The 27,320-nt window shown below is 39.5% G+C and overlaps 1 protein-coding gene and 1 pseudogene across 3 annotated transcripts in view; both read right to left on the reverse strand.

Annotated features, from left to right (window-relative positions):
- BICD1 (BICD cargo adaptor 1) overlaps window positions 1-27,320 on the reverse strand; it is a 169,152-nt gene that overhangs the window by 60,623 nt on the left and 81,209 nt on the right. For all 3 annotated transcript variants that reach the window (XM_072954440.1, XM_072954441.1, XM_006199979.4), the window contains exon 2: window positions 24,763-24,975. In XM_072954440.1, the coding sequence (XP_072810541.1) occupies window positions 24,763-24,975 (213 nt within the window). The remainder of the gene's footprint in view (window positions 1-24,762; window positions 24,976-27,320) is intronic.
- Window positions 16,137-16,559, reverse strand: LOC102538129 (large ribosomal subunit protein uL24-like; annotated as a pseudogene).

The following is a 27,320-nucleotide window of genomic DNA, read 5'->3' on the forward strand; positions in this document are numbered from 1 at the left end:
ATGGCTTTTGAAGACCCCACTGGACACACTTCACACACAGGGTCCCTCTCAGGCGGCAGGGAGGAGAAGCTTTTATACCGAGCTAAGTCTAATGAGAAGGCCTTTCACAGACACACAAAGGCCGGTGACGCAGTTTTCCCTGCCTTGAATTTCAATTAGCATCTTAGGCAACAAACCTGAAAATGACTGAGAAATGTCTGCCTATAGTGTGTGGGCCACGGCCAAAGAAATACTACAAAATATATATTTCGAATCACTCTCCGCCAAATGAACCCTCAGTGTGTATGTGGGAGAAATAGTTCATTTTTTTAAATCTTACTACAGTTTTACCTAAAAACTCCTGATAATCACCTTCTTTGTTTTCCCTACTTAACATTTTACTGAGTTAAATAGTGAGATAATATATGTTCCCACCCACCATTTAATTAATACAATTATGTGTGAGATATCTTTGATTCTTTAATGGTACCTCATTTACTTACTCTCACTTCTATGAAAGTTGAAAACTTTCGGTAAAGCTTACATTTTCCAGAAACATTCGACTGACAGGCTTTTGAAATATGGATTTTTCAGTAAGCTGAAACTGCTTTTTGGAAAGAATCAGCCATAACACAAATACTACCATAGTTATATTCAGATTTTGAAGCTATACTGTATTATTTTATTACTGTCCATATATTTTATTCAACATTATTTTAATATCTTTCACTAGTGAATTGAGGATATAAATCTAAGTAATGAGATTTTGGATCAATCACAATGGTAAATTAATATATGCCTGGGGCCCAAGTTATGACTGGCTTAAAACAAGTCAATTTTAAGCAAACATAAAATTAAATAGAGTTTAAAAAAATCAAAGTGAACAATTGTAATAAATATTCCTACTGAGTTACTGCCCAGTGTCTCAGTCACCAGACTTATGATGACATTCAGAAGGCAAGCTTAAAGTGCTATAAACCCATTAAAAAGAGATTATTCGATGCTTATTTGTGCTTAGTGCTAAACTGCACAGAAGAGATACCTGAATTTTGTTAATATTATTCAAGGAAATCAAACTAACATTGAGAATCTGTCAGTGCCAGTGTTTCTTTGCTCATGTAATCATAAGTTCCTTTTTACAGGCAAGAAACAGAAGGTAAGAGAAGTCTTTAATCCACGGTGACAGAGCCAGCGGGGTGGCGGGGCCAGAGTTCACACTCAGGTCTGTCCGATTACAAAATACCTTTATCTTCATTAAGATAATTCACTGCCTCTTTTCACAATATTCCTTCTGATCTATTATTGTCTCAATTTTTAAAAATAAAGATACTTTGTCTTATTGAGTCTTGTCGATCATTTGGCCAAAGGGAAATCTTATTGGGCTTAAAGTCTGTAGCCCAACGAAAATGGGTAACTCCCAGCTCTATACCTGGTCGTGTACAGCCTTTGGCAAGTGAGTTGACCTCCTTAAGCTGCAGTTTGCTGACCTGACATAAAGTGAGGATAACAATCATACGTGCATCAGAGGCCGCTGTAAAGATTAGATTAGAGAAATAATGCTGAACCTCTGGCATAGCGCTTCACACACAGTAGGTGTTCAGGACATGCTAGGTAGTCTTGCTAACACACACCCGCCAACATGTAAGGCTAACACTGTAATAAGCCTGGCTTTTGGCTCCCGATCTTTGTCTTTTTTACATCCAGCAAAGCCTCTGGCCCAGACCAGCAAGCCCAAGGAATACACAGCTGTGACTGGGTGTCAGGGACGTCCTAAGGGGGTGACGTTTAGTGGGAGCCTGAACAATGAGCATGAGCTGGCCGCCTTGAGGCAAAGCGCTGCGGGGAGAGTGAGAAGCAGGGACAGAGGCCCTCAGGGAGGCGGCAAGGAGCAGGTAGCCAGGTGCCTGGCCAGGGCCTCACGGAGCACACGGGCAGAATGGCTCTGTTCCCCAGGTTCAGCGCTCTTCATCACTAGGAGAGCTTTAAGCCAGTGAGTCACGGGGCACAAACAAGAAATATCTGTAGAAAAAGTGACCATTTAAAAAGGGTCACATTAGCAATTATGCTTCTACTACTTTAAAAAGAGATGCGCTTTGGCCTGGATAAGAGTTTTTTCAAACTCCATCCAGATGACTGTTACAGCCTGAATTGCCTCCCAGGTGAATTTCTATGTTGAAGAAGCACAAACCCCCTCAGGGCGATGGTATCTGAAGACTCGGCCTTTGGGAGGTAATTAAGGTTAGATGATGTCATGGGGGTGGGGCTGTGGCCGGATGGGATTAGTACCCTTAGCAATGACAGCTGGCTCCCCTCCTGTGAGCACAGAGGAAAAGCCAGCTGGGGGCGCAGCAAGCCAGGAACCAAATCGGCTGGCCCTGGACCTCGGGGCCGGAATTGTGAGATAACGTCTATTTCTGCTGTCTGCACATCCCAAGTCTGTGATGGTTTGTTATGGCAGCCTGAGCAGGATGTAGTCTAAGGAACAAGGGGTGGGTCTCCGTCAAAGCGTTGACTGGATCTCAGTGCTTTTGCTTTGGGAGAAAAAAATGTCTCTCCAGAGCTCAGAGAGAAGAAAAGCAGACCAATTGAACAAGGCGGACAAAAGAAGGAAATTGCTCTTTAAGCAATGTTATCTACTAACTCACTGCTCTTTTAATTGCCCTAGAGGGAAACCAGGCAATAAGAGGGAATAAGGTTGCAGGTGAGTTAAGGTTGGTCATCAGCTGACCATGAAGCACGGAGATTAGATTGGATTTTCCAGGTGGGCACAATGAAAAATGGAAGCGAGGCAGAAGATGAGAACCAGAGAGATGGCAGCGTGAGAAGGATGTAGCTTGATGCTGAAGACGGAGGAGGGGACCATGGACTAAGGAATGCGGGCGGCCCCTAGAAGCTGGAAAGGGCAAGGAAAAAAGACTCTTCTAGAGCCTCAAGTAAGAAACATACAGCCCTGGTAACATCTTGGTTTTAGCTCCAGTGAGACAAATTTCAAATTTCTGAACTATAGAACTGTAAGATTAAACATCTGTATTTTTTAATCCACAAAATTTAGCAATTTGTTACAGAAACCTAATATAAGTGGTTACTTCTACAGGGTAGGACTGGAGGTTGGGCAGTGGCGAAGAAAAATTTCATCTTTATGTCAATCTACTTTGTTTAAATATTTTTAATATATGTGTAGAAAACTTTTTAAATGTATAACAACAATGAAGGGTTGTGTCTAATTGACGTTTTGAGGACTAGAATTTCCTTTGTAGCAGCAATAACTTTAAAGAAAATTTTCTACTCCAGCCAGAAAAAATGGGGTAAACATAAAAAATTCAAAGAGGGAGAATTTGCATAGGTTCCAGCAGGCTCAAAAAGACTAGAAATCGAGTTGGCAACGTCATCCTCACAATTACATAAGGTGTGGCCTACACTTACCGAGAATATGTCTGTAGGTAATAAAGATGAAAATACTACAATTTTGAAAAGTAAATGGAATACCTAGTGAAAGGCAATGACAAAACAAGGTAAAACCTGAGTTTCATTTCTCATCCCTGAGTATTCAGTAAGTCTGCCATCACTGCCCTATCATTTCAGCATCCCTAAAATTAAGTGAACGATCAATATACACTGCAAGTTGCACTATGTTTTCTAGACAGTCATCTTACGATAAAAAAAAATCTCATCTGTGTCGCTGACATCATTCTCATTGTTCTGTACGTGGTTGCATTTTATCCTCAGCAATACCCCACTAAGGTAGGCACTGTTGTGTCTCTTTCTCTGAGGTGCAAAGGAGTTACCTGTCCAAAGTCCACACAGCTAATAAGTGATGAAACCCAGATTTGAACAGAAAGAGGGTAATTGCAGAGCGTACAACATTAACTGTGTACAATCTAGTCAGGAAAGTTTGACTCAATGTCTAAACAGAATTTCTTTGTGATAAATGTCGTGTAGGACAAGTTTAGTTTAGTTTAGTTTAGTTTTTAACTGAAGTATAGTCAGTTTACAATGTGTCAATTTCTGGTGAACAGCATAACATTTCAGTCATAAATATATTTGTTTTCATATTCTTTTTCATTATAGGTTGCTACAAGATATTAAATACAGTTCCCTGTGCTATATAGTAGAAATTTGTTGTTTATCTATTTCATATATACTAGTTAGTATTTGCAAGTCTTGAATTCCCAATTTATCCCTTCCCACCCCCAAGAAAGGGGAAAAAATACCATATGATATCACTCAAATGTGGAATCTAAAAAGAGAAACAAGACACTAATGAATGTATCAACAAGACAAGCTTTAGTTCTAGCTATTCTTTTAGCGTCGCAGATCTATGGCTGTGGAATTAACACAATGATACGATTTTTATTCTTTTCATTCTGTCATACAGGTTCTCCCAGCATTCTTTCTTGGGTCTCTTATTTGATTTCAAAGAATGGGTCCCTCACCAAAATGGTCTGTTATACTAACCTCGACAACATTTATTTCTAAGTCCTTATTATTTCCTTTTCAAGTGTCTAGTGGAGGATCCATGCTTCGGCATTCCTGGGAACCAAACTGGTGCTGCAATAAAATCACTTGGAAATGATCGGTATTATTAGATCATATAGGAAGATATTTGTGCCTAAAAATGAACTAAAAATACGATAATGGAACAACTTCAGCTCAATGCTGCCAATTAACTGGCAGCATTTAAACTACTAAAAAGCAAACGAACAAACTCATCTGTAGGCTCCTGAAGCCCTTAGCGATCTCTAGGAAAACACTCCCAAACTCAGAGCATTGTAAGCCAGACTCCATCTGCATGCTGTTAGGGACACTAGGAAACACAGGGACACTCCCTCTCCAGCCATAATGATCTGTATCAGCTTCCTTTATGAAATTCAAGTCGGAAACTGTCTTGTTCCCTGTTTCAGCTCCAGATGAGAGAGAAAGCGGGAAGAGGAAAGACACATTCACAGACAGACGAACAAATCACTTTAGATTTACACACTGTTAACCAAAGTACGGAATCAACTAAGTTATTTCAAAGAAGCCACATACAAGCACATACATAGAAGAACGTGCTTTGTTGTGAAGTGATCCCAGTTTACTTCAGGCTTCCTGCCAGGAAAGCCCAGGCTCACCTTTTCATCCCAGGGAACCAGGAAGTTGGCTTGTTCAAATCCTTGGGGGGGGGCGCAATTGGTACCATACTCTACCCTACGCACCTGGGGTTCCTTTCCCTAGAAAATGGTACTGATACAGGCTCCTCAGATTCCCAGTTCCCCCTTCCCCCTATTCCCTACTCCCACACCATCCGCACCCTATCCTAACGCAGAGTTCTTGATATCAGCCCAAGAATCTTTTTTTCTTTCATTTTAAGGTTTCCATCTTTATGCCTATCAGGAAGAGAGATCTCACCTGCTCAAGGACTTAACTTCTGCAGTTATCCCATCCTACCTCTCTCCTTCATCACCAATTTTTCCTTCTTGAAGGATCATCAGTTTACAAACACACAACTCCCATGAAAATAAACCACCACCACAGAAGAAACTAATAACAAAGAAAACAAAAATAATAGTGTCCCCATCCCTCTGCCACCTTTCCTGGCAAATTACTGAGCTAAATCTGTCTATACCTGCCATCTCCATTTCTTAACCTTCTCTCTGCAGCCTGATCAGCCTTGGTTCCCTCCACGCCAGGGAGATCTCTTGCCACACTCATCGGCAACCTCCCTCCATCTTGCCAAATCTAATGATCAGTTCTAAGTTTCATCTTGCTCACACAGTTCTTCATTTCCCCCTTTTGGAAACACATTTATCTCTAAAACTCAGTCTCCTTTAATGACTCCTTTTCTTTGCTGACCTCCATATATTGGAGTGTCTGAGGTCTGACTGCTGGATGTGTTCTCTTGTCACTCCACAGGTGATCACATCTGGACCCACGGCTTTAATCATCATGCATTCACTGATAACGCCTATATCCCTTTCTCTAGCATCAGCCTCTGCTTTGAGCTCCAGACTGACGTATCCAGTTACCTTCTTCTTCTCCACTTGGAGATCTAGCAGGCATCTCAAACCAAACATGATCAGCACATCAACACTCTTGATGTCACGCCCACCCAACACACCAATCCCTCCATGAGGATTTCCCATTTTACAACATGACAGACTATTGTAATTATGTTTATTGTCCATCTCATTCACTCAAATGTAAGTTTCATGAGGACAAAGATGCTATCTTGTTTCTTGCTGTATCTCCAGTGCCTAGAGCAATATCTGCCCAATAGAAGGTGCTCAATAAACATCTGATAAATGCAGATAGTGGGAGGAGGTTAGTAAAAATAACAAACACTTGGAAAAACTACAAATTTCAAATAACTATAAAGATGCTTTCTCAATAGTTCTTCCTAATCAGTTAAAAATGTGCAATTTCTAAAAACAGTTTGGTGGAAATCCGTCCTGTAATTACAATGTTATTTCTGGAGGTAGAGATAATAAATTCTTTTCCTCCTTAGAGACTGATCTCTCCCATCCTTCTCCTAGTTATCCTAAGAAGGGGAGACATAACTTAAGAAATAAAAGGCCATTCAGCTGCCCCTAGGTTCAAAGGTATTATTTCCCTTATTTACCAGCAGGCAACTATTTTTCAATCTAAACGATCCTTCTGTTCTAAACTGGGTAAGTCAAGTCAGGCAACATTTCAGGAATTTTCCCTTCTGACTTAAAAATAAAATGAGACCAGCGGGTATTTTTAACATTCCTTTTCCACTCTTGCCACTCAGCTAGCAAAAGTCTTTCCATCTATTAGAGAGAGAATTGAAAGCAATGTTGGCTGCTCCTTGAATGTCCTGATTTTAAAAACTGAAGTCCAGAGATGACCATGTCCATCTCCAGCTCTGGAATTTGGGATTAGACCTTCTCAAAGAATTTAACCAAATCAGGCATTTGTGATGTTCTTTAAATAATTCTTAAACTTAACAGGAGCCAGGTTAAAGTTAGGCATTTTTTTGGCTACTATAGCTCATGTTTCTTGATTTTAAAAAAATTGCTGAGGGCCACTTTTTCTTTCCAAATCTCAACTTTGCCTCAACCCAATACGCAATCTTTAAAATGCCTGTGGCACCAAGTTATAATTTCACTCTTTTTCCTTAAACTACTGTTTATTGGGCACTTATCCTATGAACTACTCCAAGAGCTTTGCACTGTCCCATCTAGTTCTATCTATCTGACTGTCAGGTGTATCTGACTCTGGATCCCATGCTTTGACCATTACACTACGGCCTCTTTTGCTTTCTTTGTCTCTGCTGATTTGGATTATATCATCATCCGTATTTTATTATGATGATTATTTCTACTCTCTGCTTAAAATGTTTTGAGGCCATTATAAATAAAATATGTCTACATAAAAAAGCAGTTAAGATGTGAAATTTCAGACAATAAAAAAAAAAAAGAGAGGCAGCAAATATCCTTGAGAAGCATGAATGCAAACACTGACATGATGTAGCTACTGGGACTGAGAAATGAGACCCCTGTGTCAATATGACTTAATTGTTCGTTCCAGGGAAACTTTGCTCAGTGCAGATAAGAATATAAACCAGTAATTCAACTCTGGTTTTGAATTACCAACTGTTTGCTTTAGGAAAATCAATTGATCTTAGACAACAGATTTCTCACTTGGGCAAACAGCTTGCGTACCAAACAGCATTATCCTGACCAGGTCTCAATTACTCACTTTAACTGAGCTTTACACTCAGCTCTGATTCCCAGCCAACAAGTGAAAAAAGAAACATACAAAAGTCACAGAATTCTAGTTATCTGATTTTAAAAACACCATTAGATAAACAAATGGGAACTGATTAAACTTACCAGCTTTTGCGTAGCAAAGGAAATTATAAACAAAATGAAAAGACAGCCCACAGAATGGGAGAAAGTATTTGTAAATGATGTGACTGATAAGGGCTTAAAATTTCCAGAATATACAAACAGCTCATACAACTCAATAACAAAAAAACAAACCACCCAATCCAAAACTGGGCAGAAGACCTAAGCAAACATTTCTCCAATGAAGACATACAAATGGCCAATAGGCACATGAAAAAATGCTCAATATCACTAATTATCAGAGAAATGCAAATCAAAACCACAGTGAGGTATCACCTCACACCAGTCAGAATGGCCATCATTCAAAGTCCAAACTATAAATGCTGGAGAGGCTGTGAAGAAAAGGGAACCCTCCTACACTGCTAGTAGGAAGGTAGTTTGGTGCAGCCACTGTGAAAAACAGTATGGAGATTCCTCAAAAGACTAAAACTAGTCTTACCATGTGATCTAGCAACCCCACTCCTGGGCATATATCCAGAGGGAACTTTAATTCAAACTAATATATGCACCCCAATGTTCATAGCAGCACTGTATACAATAGCCAACACATGGAAACTGCCTAAATGTCCATCAACAGATGACCAGATAAAGAAGATGTGATATATTTATACAATGGAATACTACTCAGCCATAAAAAATAATAAAATAATGACATTTGCAGCAACATGGATGGATTGTCATATTATGTAAGTCAGACAAAGACAAGTGTCATATGATATCACTTATATGTAGAATCTAAAAAAAGATAAAAATGTTATTTACAAACCAGAAATAGACTCACAGACATAGAAAACAAACTATGATTACCAAAGGGGAAAGAGGGGAGAGGGATAAATTAAGAGTTTGGAATTAACAGATACACACTATTATACATAAAATAGATAAACAACAAGGGCCTACTGTATAGTATAGCACAGGGAACTGTATTTAATTTCTTATAATAAGCTATGATGGAAAAGAATCTGAAAATACACATCTATATATATGCATAACTGAATCACTTTGTTTTACACCTGAAACTAACATTGTAAATCAACTACACTTCAACAGAAAATAAAATTGAAACAAACAACAAACAATTTCTGAGCTACACCAAAGGCTAGATATTTTTCCCTACAATGGCTCAGCTACAGAATAGTGACTATAATGAAATACTACAGAAGAGATTCTGTGCATAAAAATTTCAAATTTTAAAAAATTAATATTATATTTGTCCACATGTTAATTAAAACTCAAATCGCTCCCCAGCCCCAGAAAAAACAACTGATGGTTACCAGGGGGTTAAACGTGCGGTGAAGGGATAAACTGAGAGTTCGAGATTTGCAGATACTAACTACTATATATAAAATAGATAAACAACAAAGTCCTACTGTACAGCACAGGGAACTATATTCAATACCATGTAATAGCCTATAACGAAAAATATGATAAAGGATACATATATATGTATGACTGAATCACCATGCTGTACACCAAAAATTAACATACTGTAAACCAAATATATGTCAATTAATAAAAATAAAAATACAATTAGATAATCAAGAGAAATATAATCCTTCACCATTGTTTTCATCCCTATTGCACAGATAAAGAAACAAAGTTTAGAAAGATGATCTGATTTAGACAAGACTCCACTGAAAGTAAGTGGTGGGGCCTGAATTTGAACTCAACTCTTATCTGACTTCTTAGTCCCTATTTTTAAACATCACATCATATTGCTGATAAGAGTATACAGTTTTCTAATACTCTGTGTCAAGAGAAGGCTAAAACTTAAGAAAAAATGGAGGATTTGGCAGACTGTGTGTCACCTGGGCTATGACCCGTGCATATCTGTCAGCTGAGTTTTTGACAGGACTAGAATAACAAGTAGGCATTTGAAGGTAACTCCATCTGATGACAGCCTCTGACGAACATTCTGTGCTGTAGACTGAAGGGAGATGCAAAGGCTTTGGGTAGCAGGCAAGCAGGTGCAAGAAACTGATGTTCCATTAAAAAATGATTAAAAGCCTGTTGTGATGATTTGATTGGATGTAAGGGTCATCTTATTTGCATAAGGGGGAGGGCAAAGAGAGACAGAGTGAAATGGTCCTTAGGAGCCCTGTCAGACTGAGCACCTATTAGCAGAAAAAAGATTAGATTGGAAAATCCTATAAGCAGCTGTTATTAGCTCTCGATTTCAAATACAAAAGAAACTCAGTATTGATTTTTGCAGTGTCTGGTTGTGAACATCATTGGTTTCCATATTTTATTTTAGAGAATGTACATGAAATCAATCATTTTAATTTTGGGACAGTTGATAAAGGATGATTCTTCTTACCTTGTAGACAACTGAACTAATGAATTTTTAAAGTCGCTCCTAGAAGAAATATTAAGTCAGCATAGGAGAAAAACAGGGAGCCTGAGCTCATCTTCAAAATTGTGCTATCGATCAAGCATACAGGCGTATTGATAATCTAAAAACTGGATCAGAACATTTAAACATGAGCCAAAAATTAAAGGGCCACCAAAGTAACTGAAACGTAAGAAGAAATAAGAGAAAAATAGTAACAGTAAACTTTAACATATTATTACACAATCATCACAAAGGAAATCTCTGGCATAAGAGTAGGTAGAGAAAATAACATAATAGGCCAAAAATAAGACAAAATACGCCAGAAATGGGACAAGACAGGATAGCAGAACACAACACAGTGAAGACTGAATAATGTTGGAGTACTTTTAGAAAAGAAAATACAAATGTCTTTAAAAAGGAATCAATTTTAATTAAAGAGAAATTATGAAGAAATTCACTCAGACTGAAAATATGCTTTATTTATTCAGAAACCTGGTAAGAAACCCTTAGGCTACTGAATAGTTAGGTTACAGAAAACTAATCAAATCCGACTGCTGACCAGTCAGGCTGGGGGAAATAAAATTAAATTGGATTACACTCTTGTATTTTTCTGATACTCAAAGTAAAAATATTGAGATTCATCATAAATGTAAATCCTTAACCCAGGACTTATATGCAAATTCTAAAAGCTTATAAATCATGTCTAAAAGATCTATGTCAAATCATCAATGTTGTATATTCTGGGAAACAGTAATAATTAAATATGGCCTATTTTTCATCCCTTGAATTGAAAATAACTTTACTAACAATTAATTCTTCTCATTTCTTTTGCTAACATTATAAAAATATTCTGGGGTGGTTTTTTTGAGACTATAATCTACCCCAGTTCTCTCAGTTTAAGCTATTCATGATGTTTGAATACAAAGAATAGAATTTAATATTCTTATAAAAAGAGAAGCATCATGATGTAAATGGTGTTGGGACATTTAGCCATTTAGGGGAACATTTTAAATTTAAACTCTCACATTGTTCCTCACACCAAGCTGAATCTCACATAAACTAAAGCGTTAAGAGTAAAAATTAAACCATAAAAACTGATATAAATGAGCATTATAGTTTTATAGTTTTGAGACGGGTAAAGGGGAGAAGAAGGAAGAAAAAACATTCTACCCTTAAAACTACTAAAAGGAATCTCAAAGGAAACACGCAGCAGATTTAAAAACAGAACTGCCAAAAATTCAATGTGTCAAAAATAAAATAAAATCTAAAGGCAAATAAACTGGGGTGAATACTCAGAGCAAATGATTAAGAAGTCAATAATTTCTTGAACCACATATAAATAATAGAGACACTGAAACCTAACAAACGTGCAAAAAATGAAGGTGTAGCAATTACTCCTTAATTAGTGAATGTACACATTTATTATTCCACAAATTAATGAAAGCGGTAAATTTCTCATCACTGATTTGTTCTTTTTTCTGGATGTCTACTATATGCCAAGCTCTGGGCTAGGATGTAGTAATGAAGACGATAAACCATGTCCCTATTGTCAATGACCTTATAAATTAACACTGAAATGCCACTCTTTAGCTATCAAATAAGCAACCTGAAAGAGTTACGAAGCTTAATGCTTGCCAGGGCTCAGTGAAATGGGAACTCTCTTCCATTACTAATGAGAGCATACACTGCTTTAATCCTCTAGAAAAGCAATAAAGCTACATATATGACCTTAAAAAAAAAAAGAAAAGAAAAGAAAACCTTATATCATTTGATCCAGTAATTCTACTTCTGGAATGCTACTCCTGAGAAATAATCCTAAGTGCGTTCTAAAAATATATGCATACAGCACTGAAATAATGCAAAAGCTAATTCTGGCCCCACTGCCAGCCATATGCCAGTAGCCATGCCAAGCACACGTGTGAGGCTTCGCAACAGCTCCTCGAGGTAGGTGTTATTTTTATTCCCATTTAATAGATAACAATATTGAGGCCCCGAGAGGATAATCATTTGCCTAAGGCTACTCAGCTAATATTTGTAGAACCAGTTTTAAATCCTGGCCGACATGGAGATGAATGCCCTTGCAAAATCTGCACTTAGCTCTAAAAACAAAATCCAAAGCGTCTAACTTCAGTTATTTGCAAAGTTTTAAGTAATTAACTTGTAAGGAATTTTACTGAATACAACTTTTTTGTGCAACTGCTTTATCAAACATAAACAAAGGCTTTTAGTAACATTCTGTGGCAATCTTGTTTAAAAAAAAAAATTAGGATGCCTAGGTCCTATTTGCCCAAGAATGAGGGCAAATACAACTGTTTTTAAGCCCATGATTTGGTGAAGTGTGCCAGGGAAAAAAGTCTATCTCCAAAAGCCGCTGGAGCAGAGCACTAAGAATCTAGTTGGACTTCATCAGGATTCTTGTTGAATTCAACCTCAATCATTGTGTTAAATGTCTTATTCAGCCTCTGCTCATTTCAGATGGGAGTGCAGCTCATGGATTGTTAATAGAGAACTGATCAATTTCCATGCCATCTAAGCTAGCAATGTCAATAAATAAAGAAGACCCTGGCAGCGTGTCTTTAATTAGTAATACACACGCAGGCTGGAGAGCCCAGTGGTATCCGCTGCATGGTCCCCAGAGGATGTAAGTCAGGCTTAGAGGATGTCAGGTAGGTTTCTGTTTTCATTCAGGCAGCGATCCTAAACAGCAGCCTGCGGGAGGGAAGTGACTTCCACTACTGGAATTAATTATGTATTCATTTTAGCCCTCTGAACAGTCTAAGAGAGGCAGACACTGCCTTCCACACGCTGGCCTTTCCAGTACTGACTTGGGGGGTTGCTCAACAGAATGGTCGATCCTGGAGGAGAAACTTTGCAGCAAATTAAAACACAGCACAGAATTTTCATTTCTCTTTGCCACAGTTTGAAAAAATGCGGTTACCTATGACTCTCTGCGCATACACACTGAAAGCATTTGCCAACTCAACAGTATTTCTCTCAATCGGAAGCTTAATGGTGGATTTCCCGGTTAACAATAAGAGTTAGGTAATGACACTGTCTGACCTTGGAGTGACGCATTGCCCTTCTCTGCTGACTGGCTCCAGCCAAAAGGGTGATGCAAAATAAATGGATGGGTTAGTACATTGAAATAAGATGAGCATCACCAACTCTAGGGCTCCTGAGTCTCATTAATTTTAAACATATCTTCTGTTCTTAATGGCAAGTGCCCCAAATCGACTAATACATAATAAAGAATTGATTACAAGCCAAAGTTACATATTTATATATATATCTTCTTCTATTTTTTTCTCTTTCTCATTATGTAGAACATGCATTTCCAATAGGGGTGGTATTACCCCTGTGGGAGGCTGAACAATAGCCGCCAAGGATGTCCAGGTCCTAATCCCCAGAGCCTGTGAGTGTGGTACCTTATACAGCAGCAGAGATTTTGCAGATGTGATTAAGTTAAGGATGTTGAGATGGAGAGATTTTCCTGGATTATCCAGGTAGACCCTAAGTGTCATCACTGTGTCCTCATCAAAGGCAGACAGAGAAAATTTGACAAAAAACAAGAAAGGAATATGACACTGAAACAAGATGCTATGTTGCTGGCTTTGAAACGTGGAGGAAGGGGCCATGAGCCAATGAATGCAAGGAGGGCAGACTGGAAGAGGAAACAGGCGCTCCTCCAACACCTCCGAGGAAGTACAGCCCTGCCAACACCTTGACTTCAGCCCAGTCAACTGCAGGCTTCTGGCCTTCAGCACTGTAAGGGAATAGCCTGTGTTTTAAGCCACCAAATTTGAAGTATTTTGTTCCAGCTAACCACAGAGAATTAATACAGGGGTGAAAATTAATCCTTAGGGAAGCAAAAAAAAAAAAAACCAAAACACAAAAACTTAGATATTACAATGGTTTATGATCCTCCCAAGCTCACCACTACTCTACAAAATCTTATTCCTCAGTATTTCATTTTGTGGCAATTAGGGAAAAAAATGCATAGATCACTTGTTAAGGAGTTGATAATGAAAAAAGAGGCCGTGAAACAACACTCCCTTGGCAAGCACTGCCAGTGAAAGATTGATTCAAATAATGATGCAAGATTTTTATTCCTCTCAAGGCTCAGTTTCATTATCATTAGTTGTTGGGGACAAGATTGATGTTGTTATCCTGTTATCATTCTAACAACTGAATTTGCCATCCAGAAAACACCTGCTGGCCACTTGCTTGCACATGTAGCCAAATCTTGAACTCATTTTTAGACAGACATTCTCTCCTGTAAGCCACAACAAAACATGGGAATAATCTGGCCCATAAATATTGTTGATCTATTAATGTACATGTTTAAAATTGTGTGCCAAAGCTCATTAAAAAATACATTGTAGTGCTTTAGGGGTTTTTTTTAATGTAATACAGACAGTAAGGTTTTTGTATAGTGCGAGAACCTCAGAAGAAATATTTAATTATAATTCTGCCTTTCTGAAAAATTGTTTTAGTGAAGCCAAAACTCTATCAGAAAACTATTTCTCAATCTAAGTACTTTTAATATAAGTGAACACGCAAGACGATGAGGAAGCCAATAAGTAGGTAACCAATGGACAGTCTTTCTTATGGGACGCATTCTATTTGAATTCAAACTGAAAGGTGAAGTTCAGGTCTACTAATGCATCTAATATAATTCAGCCTATAATATTTATTTTTAAAATATCTTTGTTGATTAAGCATTAAAAAGTATAATTCAAGATATATATATATACACACACATATACATATATATATATATATATATAAAAATTCATTACATCGCTAAGCTCACTCATTAGTTTGCTCTTTCTGCCTTGCCCAAGTATAAATTTCCTATAACCTTCAAGGAATTAAGTTCTGAGTAGATTCGGGTAGCCTTGATTGTGAGATTAAGCTATCAATTCCCTTAGGAGAATTAAATGCCTGAACAGAATCTTAATCAGGCTAGATCTGCCAACCAGGATGTTCTTTGGAAATAGAGGTCAAGATGCAAAAAAAAAAAAAAAAAAGATTAAAATTGCCCACTAAGCATTCCAGCTGAACTGCTGATTATTCATTACTCCCCCTCTTCTACCCAGTCTGCACAGGGAGCAAAATCTGAGCTTGGGGTGGGAGAAAAAGTTGGAAACTGAATCAAGCTATTTTTAGTCCAAGAATAAATGTGGACCAAATGGATTATGCACAGTCTTTATTCTTATGTTCCAAGAGGTAGAAAGCTGGTATTTGACCCTAATTCACAAGACAAGAAAGAGAAGGGAGGGAGGGCAGGCAGGAGGGGTAAAGAAGGAAGGGAAGGAGGAAGGGAGGGAGGAAAGGAAAGAAATCCACACATATAAAATCCAAATTTATAATCCACATACACATATATGTATATGTGCCAAGTAAACACCACACTGGCTCTACATTTTAATAAGTGGGTGACTTTGCTGCTTATTATTTTTATAGGATGAATGGTAACTGATAAAACAATCACCTTTTTTAAAAAAAAGTAAAGAAACTATGCCAAGAATATTTTAAAAAACAGATTTTTTTGCTGTACACCAGAAACTGACACATTGTAACTGACTATACTTCAATTAAAAAAAAAAAGAAAGAAACAGATTTTTATTTTTTAACCTATGTCAGCTCCAGAGTTGCCATTTCTGTATCCTGCCCCAGGCAATACTCTCTGGCCATTTCTAACTTTATCTTGACCTCTGCAATTTCCCATTTAATTCTCCATTTGGCACTGGCTTAATGACTGGCCATTACACAGGAAGTTGCTGCAACTGCCACATCAGGCCAGAAGCTTATGCCCCCTCTCATTGTCTCACGCAGAAAGAAGAGTCACAAATGAAAGTGGTACTATTTTGAAGCTGTGTCCAAATGCTGTCCTACATCTGGATGTTGGAAACATTAACATAAGCTTTTTAAAAAATCACTGTAACAGTTTTTAATGAAAGTTGTATACAAGATTATTCCTGCATCTTCTCAATTGTTTCTTCCTTATATTTGCCCTCTTCCTTTCCTACTTGGTGAGATTTGGCTTTACATTCGAGGATCTTTTTGTGGCCTTCACCCCATTTTAGTCTAGTGATAAGCGCCTTGCTGGGGTGAATGGCCACATGGACAGTCGTGCCATGAGCCCTCCCCGCTGCACTTGTCCAACGCAGACGGCACATTTCTTCCTGTGAACCTGGACCACTTTGCCGACCTGCTGCCCTCATTCAACCTGAACTTCATCATCCTTTCCAATGGGCATGGATTGAACATTGTACTGTCTCAGCTCTTTGGAAAGAGGAGAAGACATAACCTTCCTGCGAATGTGGGAAGGTGCACTGAAATGCCTTTTACGGTTCTTGCATTGGTCAGAAGTCACAAAGGGACTGAACTTCATTTTGGCCACTGGCATTTCAGCAATGGCCACGAAAGGGAAGAGTGCTTTCATTTTTGAAGTCTTCCCCTAAATGTTTGGTTTTATGGGGACGCCTAGTGCACCCCTAAAATAACCCTCAAAAGGCTAAACGTATTTTCGACTGAAGATCGACTCCTATGATTTTGAAAACTATTCAAAAGCTGCCATATTATTTCTCACTGACGAAAATAATAATCTAACTTTCCAAATCATGGGGGGAAAAGTATTTCCCAATCCTTAAGAAGAGAAATTAAACATATATGCTCCTTATAAACAAGGCATGCATTCTAATCTATAGTCACCGACTCTATGAGCACATGGGACCACGGAAGGCATGATGATTTCACAGATGCGTATAATGCACTCTTCGATTAATGGAAACCTGACTCTCCCTTGGGGACACTGTTTCCTTTGCAACTCTCTCCAGTAGTGGCCTGTGGGACAGGTGCCCAAAAGGCTGCTTTCAGAGCATTCACCACTCCCTTCTTCTCCATCCTTAAAACCCCTCTGCTTTAAATCTCATGTCATTACGAGATTTTTTTTTTAAGCTGAGGTATGTACATTGAAAAAAAAATTAAAAGTGACTTCCCTGGAACAAGGCTGCGGCAGCAGGGCAGACACAGACACCTTGCTACCCACTCCTGAGCACTGTTACTGTTACTTCTCAACACCGACTCAGCCCCGCTCATTTCTCTAAGACTTTAGCTCCTGGTTCGTTGTCAGTATCTCCAGAAGGCCTGGTCTTAATTCCTGGCCTTCTCAGTGCACACAAAGACGATCTCCATCCCTGGGATTCCTCCTCTTGAGAGACTTTCTCCTCCTGCTTCCTGCCTTAGTGACTCACCCTTCTCAGTGCTTATCTCACCACGCCCCCTCCTCAAATTCCCAGCACCGCGCCATCTGCCCTCTTGGCCGCTGGCCTTGCTTCCTGCTTCAGAGGGAAAATTGGAGCAGCCTGAACAGGACTCGCGAAGGCGCTCTCCACCCACACCTGCCAGTGCACCAGCATCTGCATCCACCAGCTCCACCGCTCCCGAGTATCTACCCTAGACAAATGAACATAAATGCACATGAATGTATACAGCAGCCCTACTTGCAAGTGCCCAAACTCTGAAAATAACCCAAATGTTCTCCAATAGGTGAATCGACTAAAAAAACAAAAAAAAGTCATGCATCCACACAGTGGTATTTGGCAATAAAAAGGAAGAAAGTACTGACATGCAACAACTTAGATGAGTCTCACAGGCATTATGCTGAGGGAAAGGACTTGCTCCCAAAAGGTTACACACTATATAATTCCATTTACCTGATGTTCCTTAAAAGACAAAACAGTAGCGGAGGAGGGTACAGCTCAGTGGTAGAGCGCATGCTTTGCAAGCACGAGGTCTTGGGTTCAATCCCCAGGACCTCCTCTAAAAAATGAATAAACCTAATTACCTCCTCCCTGACCCTCCCCCCCAAATAAAATAAAATAATAAAAGACAAAGCTGTAGTGATAGAAACAGATGACTGGTTATCGGAGATTGGGGTGGGGAAGGATGTGACTACAAAGGAGTATGTGGTTACATGAATCTATGTATTTGTTAAAATTCATTGAACTATATACACACATTTAAAAAAATTCTGTGAGCCTATAATTTTAAACTAATTCTTCAAACAAACCCATGAATGTAACTTATTTTTCCCAAAGGCACAATCAGATCAATCATTCAAAGGTGAACTGTCAGTATATTGCTAAACTTTGCTTTCAAATTCCTTGGTCACGTTAATAGGGATGTTTGTTTACTGCAGCTCAGCAGGTGTCAGAAAGAACTTTTCAACAAAAAGAAATACAGCCCTCTCCAACAGAATCAAAACCAGTAAGCAGGCACTAACATGGTTAAGAGCAGGGACTCTGGATTCAGATCGCCTGGCTTAGAACACCAGCTTGACTGCCAGCTGGGCTCTTGTAAGCCTCTCTTTGCCTCACCTGGAAAGTGGGGATAGAAACAGCACATGCCTTGTAAGTTCCTTGAGAGAATTATATAAGATAATGAATATAAAATGCTGAGTATTGTGCTTGGCACGTGATAAGCTCTCATAAATGTTAGCTATGACATTATTGTTAGTTATTTAAACCAATTAAAGAGACTGGTGATTCTTCCCTGTTTGGCACTCTGCAACATTCCAGGGAGGTGTGAGGTCCATTCCCAGTAAGTACAAAGAGCAGGAGAGAAACTGGGACATGCCGGGGAAACAGACAACTTTCCAGCTATAGCCACGCCGTGCCTTTAAAGAACAGGAAAAATCAGCATTCAGTTGGAGTGTCAGTTTCATGCAGCTACATGTACACACAGCTCTCAAAGGCCAAGCATTCAACCAGAAACTCAGAGACTGCAGGAAAAGCTTCATTATTACTGAATGCTGTAATTAAATAATCAACCTCTCCCTATGACTTGGGTCATCGTAGGCACATTCAGTGTCTCGCTGAAAAATAATGTGGCGACCCTTTGAAGACACCAGCCAGGCACGGAAGGCTGTTTACACTGATAGTAAGAACATCCAGACGGATCTCCTCTTTCAACCTGCTGGCTTTTAAATATGTGCTGTTTCTTCATTTGATGTCCGGATGCCAACCATTCCTTCTTGCTACTATCAGAAGGTGCTGCGGCGACTCGCTTTACTCCAATACATCTTCCTAAATTTATTGTTTCTGTCTGGCTGTGTGAAGTCCAATTACCAAACTTTGAAACAGTAAATAACACTAACATAGTCCTCAACTTCTCATAAAGCACTTTCATGAAAAATATCTTATTTTATCCTCATAAAAATCACGAGGAGCAGGACAGGTGTTACTGTAACATTCATATGGAAAGTAAGATGCTTAATCAAACACAAATAATAAAATGCTCGAGTCAGGATCTGAACTCAGATTTCTTGATTTCCAATTCCACACTATTACCAGACCTCCTAATTATACAGTAGAAGCAACTCCATTTTTAAAGCGTGGCTGAAGGGCTCCCCTTAAATAAAAGTGAACGTGTGCTAGTGGCTGAGGTCCGGGGCTTCTCATCTGGTGTTACGCTTTAGTCCAGCAGGTGTCACCTATCTGTGGTTTTAGTGAGAGACAAAGATGAGTGTAATTTACTGTTTAATTTTTTTTTAATTTATGTATTTATTTAATTGAAGTATAGTCAGTTACAATGTGTCCATTTCTGGCATACAGCATCATGTCCCTACTGTCCAAAATGTTGTCTTAGTCCATTTGAGCTGCTCAAACAATAACAACAGAGGCTGGATAGCTTCACAGGCATTTATCTCTCACAGCCCTGGACACCAGGAGGCACGGGCAGATTTGGTGTCAGGTTTGAAGGCCCACTTCCCGGCTCACAGATGCCAACTTCTCGCTGTGTTCTCACCTAGTGGAAGGGGTGACGGAGCTCTCTGGGGTGTCTGTCATTGGGTCTCATTCATGAGGGCTCCACTGTCAACCTAATGAACCCCCAAAGTCCCTACCTCCAAACACCATCACATGGGGTGTCAGGTTTCAACATACGCTGAAGGGACACAGATACTCAATTTATAGTATATATTGTCTGAAACACAGCTCACTCTCTATTTCCACAGATACTAAAGAGGAGAAGGAAACGGTTTCTAAACACATTGAGCTGTTTTAACACTGAAATCAACCATGCATTGAATTTTTGTTCACTGACGCTTCCCAAGCACCCAGGCATCTGGCTCATAGCGAGCACTGAGGCGCCTTGTTGAATGAATGAAGGTATGACTGCAAAGTGCAAAATCCCAAAAAGATGAAAACCCTAAGATGAGAAACTCAAACCCTACATCTGACAGTTCATATTTTCAAAAATTTCCAACAGGGGTAAGGACAGTTAATAGTAGCATGTTTTACCTTAATTCAAAAAGACACCTGCACCCCAATGTTCACAGCAGCACTATTTACAGTAGCCGAGACATGGAAACAACCTAAATGTCCATCAACAGAGGACCGGATAAAGAAGTTGTAATATATTTATACAATGGAATACTACTCAGCCATAAAAAAGAATAAAATAATGCCATTTGTAGCAACAGGGATGGCCCTAGAGAATGTCATTCTAAGTGAAGTAAGCTAGAAAGAGAAAGAAAAATACCATATGATATCACTTATATGTGGAATCTAAAATAAAAGACAAACAAACTTATTTATAAAACAGAAACAGACTCACAGACATAAAAAACAAACTTATGGTTACCGGGGGGGCAGGGGGTGGGAAGGGATAAACTGGGAGTTTGAGATTTACAGATACTGACAGGTATATATAAAATAGATAAACAAGTTTATACTGCAGAGCACAGGGAACTATATTTGATATCTTGTAGTAGCTTATGGTGAAGAAGAATATGAAAATAAATATATGTGTATTCATGTATGACTGAAGCTTGTGCTGTACACCAGAAATTGACACAACATTGTAAGCTAACTATACCTGAATAAAAAAAAATAACATATTTTTTAAAAGCAGACACACTTTTTAAATAAAATTTGAAATCTATAATGAGTTTTTTGGTTTGTTTCTGAAATTCTTTTTTAAAAATTTTTAATTGAAGTTAAAAGTTTAACTGAAGTTTGAAGAACCAAAAGCAATAATGAAAATATACTATGATTTCTACCACCTGATTCATATCTCAACAGAAAGAATTTTCAAGGTAATAAAGTCAAAAAGGTATTTACCTTATGTTTCTTTAACCTAAGAATATGGATATACATAATAAATAATATCTTCAATAATATTTATAGAGGATGCAGAAAACTATTAATGATAATAGTCTGTTCATTTATTTACTATATACTAAAATAATCTTTAACCCATATATGATGAATATAATTCTAAAACTTTTAGCAGAGCTGAGTCTAGAATGTTGATTTTCTAATACCTAATTCAGAAATGTTTCTAATTTTCCCACTGTACCATCCTATATATACCATATATGGAAAAGAATCTGACCATGGAATTACATGCACACACACACACGTGCACAAACATACATGTAAAGTTTCCATAACACACACAGCACATACACAGACAGGCACATTTGCCAGTACCAATCAGCGTACTGAAACAAGACATGAGTCCTTTCAGTAAATTTTAAATGATTTCATTAATTAAATTATTACATTCACCCAACACTGTCAAGCAGATGATTCACTACATTTTGCATTGGTTATCCCTGTCTACTTCTCCTCGCTTATCAGGTCATGATTTTTTTGTTTCATGATCTCTCTTTCGATTACTTTGCATCAGTCAGTACCCAGAGTACAAAAAATAAATAAATTTGATCCTACAATTAAAAAAAAATCTGAGATTTCAACTTGACACCAGCCATCAAAAGTCTGTATCAATTTACCAAGAAGTAGAATTGATTCCTTTTCTCCTTCTACAAATTTACTCTGCTCTATATGCTAGTTACACTTTTATTAGGAACTTTAAAATATGAAGCCTGGATGAAAAACAGCAGGGCTCTGCGGTGTAGTAATACCACCACCTTTCAGATCATCACAAAGAACATCCACACATCCATTGTCGGCCGACATCGAAAACCAAGAAACCGACCACCTGGGTTGTTTTTATTTTTCTCTTAGTTTCTGACAAATTTGAAAGAATATGCTCACAGGCTAAATTGCCTTAATTTATTTTAGATTTAAAAATACATAAATTTGAATGGAACACGTTATTCTCTTACTGCAAATCAACGATTGAAAATGCATAGAAATCAAAGGACTATAACCAAGTGACCATTCGGCAATTCTCCAAATTGTGAGCTTTACGGTACTCCCATGCCCAGCTCCGGACAAGGCTTCTCAAAGCTTCCTCAGTTCATTCCTAAGCTACATCCTCATTCTTTTTTAGTTTTGTGTTGTTAGGGGGGAGGTAATTAGGTTTATTTATTTATTTTTAATGGAGGTATAATAGAAAAGAACAAATCTGAGGCTTTAATAGATCTGTTCCTTTAGCTTTAACCACTGTGCCCTGTCTTCCAGACTTAGTCTTGCTAGCTGTGCACTCACGTGAAGATAACAAAGTTGCAGAATAGAGAATAACCTTTGTTTTGTTGGAGGTTTTGCAGGAGCACCATGAGCTGGCCCACATGGACGGCTGCAAGAAAAAAGGATTCCTACACCAAGAAGTTTGCAACAACCAACCACACCTCTTCCCCAGTTTTTTTTTGTGTAAAAGGAGCCTGTATTATGACTGGAGCAGGATGGTTCTCCAAGACATTAGTCTGCCATTGTCTCGATCTGCTGGCTTTCTGAATAAAGTCTCTATTTCTTGCCCCAACACCTTGTCTCCCAATTTATTGGCCTGTCATGCGGCGAGCAGAACAAGTTTGGACTCAGTAACAAAGGTACTGGGGATTGAACCCAGGACTTGGTGCATGCTAAGCAGGCACTCTACCACTGAGCTATACCCTCCCCTCCACATCCTTCTTACTAACCAACTTGCCACACATCTATTTATTGGAAACTGCACGCAAGCATGGCTCCATCAGTCTCCACTGTCCTTCCTCAACAGAAAAACATCTGTGGATGCCCTTCCCTCAAACTTTGCCATTCTTTCCCCAACTGCAGCTGCTGCACATTATGGGGATGTGCAGCTTTTAGAGGATCCATCCAACTGGCAATCAAGGCTGCTTGATTATTCTCCACAAACCACCTGCACATGGGTGCCAATCACCCTCAGGTTGCCCATGTCGCAGCCTCTCTCCGGATTCGCGAAGTGAACCTGCTGCTCGGGGCTGCTGAGGTCGCCCCGTGGGTGTTTTGGGCTTAATCCAGGATGGTGGACTCCATGACCTCGGCAGTGGATGCCTGTCTCACAGGGAAGCCTGGGGTTGGAAGGGTAAATGGCAGTCCCTTAGGAGGAGAAGGGTCCGGTACTTCAAAGGATAAGCAAGTGATGGCGGAAACGTGGCACAGATGGATGCAACAAACGAAGAACTGGAGAGCAATTGTTTTTAACAATCATTTGCAGTGGAGGGTAATGAGGCAGGGCATCCTGAAAATTCTCCTGCTTTTCTTGGTACCCAGCACTTAATTCCCCTTTCTCTGTCTCCAGAAGTCATACTGCTAGATTTGGGGCGTGTCCAAAAACAGCGAGCTGGGTGAAGAAGAAATCTTACTGTCACTCTTCATTTAGTTCATTGCGATATGGACACATGAATGTAAATTATGGGTTAAATTCCAATAAGTGACTTTTATCTCCTAATAACAAAATGTTATTTATAATACATCATGAATTTCCAGAGAAAGGTACCAGGTGGACTCCTTTGGTTACATTTCACAATATGAATTTTTTCACCCTACCTTTTTCTATTATTAAAATGCTCAATTAAGGAGCCCACTTCTTAGTGGACCTGGCGTTTGTCAACCTCCGAGAGATGAGTGTGTAGGGATTAAAGGCCATCTGTGCCTCTTCTACATCTTTCCTATCAAAAAAATGGAGTTTATATTTAATATGAAGCTTTCAAAAGGCTCTTAATAGGGTTCAGGGGATGACGCTGCTTTTGGCTATTTCTGTCCCCAATATCATCCCCTCCCCCAGCACAGAATGACTCCGCCACCCTGAAACGACCCGGCAGGTGACGCACCTGCCTGAGAAGCGGAGGATAAAGAGCCAGTCCAGTGGAGGTCCGGGGACTGGACCTGATTCATAAGCAGCTACAATTTGCTGCTTCTTTACAACCAGAAAAATTATTCATGGTTGCACATCACCAGACTCTAAGACCCCCTCAGAACACTCCCCCAGGTTCTCACTCCCCAGGGAGGAGGCTCCTGAGCTAAAACCACCCTCACTGTGAATTAGTGCGGACACAGAGCACCGCGGCCAACCATCCCTCTCCTCGCTGCACTGAAACAGGTAAAAGGGCGGAAGTGCCCAGGGCACCGTATTCCTGAAACATCCCTGCAGAAATGGCAAGGCCCATTCCCAAGTACTCAGTAAACACGGACTTTACATTCTTAGCAAACGATAAAAGAAAGAGCTTGTCGCAGAACAAGCTGTCGTGTCACTTAAAAAAGCAGGAAACCCGCTGGCGTGGGTACTGCGTGCACCTTGTCTGACCAGAGAAAAGGTTTCACTCCTCTCTCCCGGGAAGCACTCTCTCTCACTTCTCTCTCCCAGGGCCCCTGTGTGCTGTCGGTTTACCTCCTTCAGGTCCTGCACGACGGCCGTGAGCCTCTCATTTTCTGCCTGCACGTTAGTGACCACAGCCCGGCTCTGTTTCAGCTCGTTCTGCATCTCCAAGATCTTCCCCAGATAGTAAGCCTCCTTCGACGCGGACTCCTGCAGAAGCGTCTCCTCCCGAGTCTCGCCATCCTCAGCAACCTTACGGTGGATGGAGAAGGACTGGCCAAACGCCTGCACAGGATTTGGAAAGAAAAGAGAGCGCACAATGAAACGCATCGCAGCACGACCGAACGGACTTGGGAACATGATTTGTTTTGCTTTGTGTACAAGGGAAGCTATTCCGCAAGACTTACAGAAGCAAAAAACACATAGTTCATGTAAGAGGCTAGCAGCTCTCACAGACACGAAATATTTCAAATTCAGTTAATAAGCGGAAAGAGAATTTTAAAAGATTTTACTAAAATATATATATATATAATGCATTAAAAGAAAACTTGAAAAATATAGCTGCTTGTTTTATGTTACCATTTTGAGACAAATCCTATTAAGGAATAGCCGGTTCAGTGCTAATGAGCCCATCAAAATTCATGTTCTTATTTGCATTCTAGGAAAAAGTCCTCAAAATAATTTTCAAGAAAGAAAATAATAGTTTCACTAGCGCTCTAATACATTAGTGGTAAGAAAATACCAATATGAACAGTATCCTTAAGAGAGAAAATCACCAAACAGCATTTGAACTGCCTGGTACCACAAAAACACACTGCAGTGCATTCACTGTATAAGAAAACATTTGTGCAAAAAGAAATACAGGGGGAGAGATAGCTCAGTGGTAGAGTGTGTGCTTAACATGTGGGAGGTCCTGGGTTCAGTCCTCAGGACCCCCATTAACAAATAAATACACCTAATTACACCCCACCCCCCAAAAGAGAAATACAGAAGAATTATTCATAAATTAATGAAATTGGGAAGCTACATGGGGGTGAGTGAGAATGAGGCGGAAACGAAATGGATGAGGGAACGAAATACGATACGAGGGATCACACTTCAGGGGAGCCACACTTTTCTGAGTAAGCCTTTTCATACCGTTCTGACTCAGCACTACGGCAGTTTCACATACTTCTCAAATAAGTAATAATTAAAATCAGCCTCCGTGTGTCCAGGGACCGAAATGGAACAGAAACAGTAACAAATGCACCTGGCTGTGTTACAAGTGAACAGCATAACCACGCTGAAAGGGGTCGATAAGAAAAGATCAACCAGAGTAATTAATTCTGGAAATTGGTACTTTGGCGATACACCGTAAAGCTAATGACAAATGAGCTGTATCCAACCGCTATAGTCTAGTTAGTAAATTTGTATCTCACGGGATTATGGGATCACAGTTCTGAAACTTCTTGACTTGTCTACTGCAGTCGAGGTGTTTGGTTTGTTCTGTCTCAGGACAGAAGAAACTCTTACTTGACATGCCAGATTTCTACACGTGGTTATAAGCATAGAGACGAATAAATGAAAAAGTATCGTCGCAGGTGATGTTCACCTTGCTTTTCCATCATTAATGACCAGATTCCATGAAGTCAATTCTGAATTCATTACCCATTAAAAAGCCTTTGGAGGGGAGATGTCTGTAAGCACATCTCCGCATGGTGACCTGGTGACATCTTCAGTGGACCCTCACCCTGGGCAAAGGAACCCTGACTATATACTGAAGTATTAAGAAAGCTTTAAATTAGCATGAACTGTGTGTCAAGCACCTCAGCTAGCTTTTTCTTCACAACTGCTTCCCCGAGTCAATGTAACAGAAAGCTTCCATGGCACCATTTTCCTTACTCTGCCTGAGATAGACTTAGGCAATCTACGGTTCTCACCTTATTCTCAGCACATAGGCAGTGCTCTCTTGGTGGCTAAAACAACCCCTAAGGCCTTAACAGCACGTGAATTTATATTTCCACCTTTAATGTAAAGTTTAAGAATTGTACTCTAGATCCAGCACCAAAGGAAATAAAACATTTCCTACATATACACAGAATAGATCTTCGAAAGAGTCAAGTATTGAAATTGAACTCATATTTATTGCAGCTTAGAAACCTTAACTGAACATATAGGGGCCTCCAAAGTTAGTCATCATTTTTTTTCCTTCATTGAACCTGGTTTGGAAACCAATGGAAGTTTGCAAGTTTATCCAAGGACATTTACCATTTTTATCCCTTGAAATAGAAAAATAATACCAATGCAGCACAGGTTACAGATGCCCCATGATCTGCACTTGCAAATCTGCTGAGAACTAATGCTACTCAGAAAATACCTGCATCTTAGAAGGGCTGGTGAAGGAGAAAACAACCCCACTTTACCTAATCCCTAATGGTCAGTAGCTGGAACTGGGTGTGGTTTTGGAACTGGGCATGAATTTGGCTAACTGTTGGCTTACCCAGCCTGTCTGGCTCTGCCAGGTACTGCCATCCTCCATCACCCTTCCAGGTCTCCCCTGACAAAGTTGGACCCAAGAGAAGAGAAACTCCCTTTTTCAAGGCTATTGAAGCTGCAGGCTTGGCAGAAATCACAAATTAGTTTCGATGTCT

This window comes from Vicugna pacos, chromosome 34 (genome assembly GCF_048564905.1).
Source record: "Vicugna pacos chromosome 34, VicPac4, whole genome shotgun sequence".
NCBI lineage: Eukaryota > Metazoa > Chordata > Mammalia > Artiodactyla > Camelidae > Vicugna > Vicugna pacos.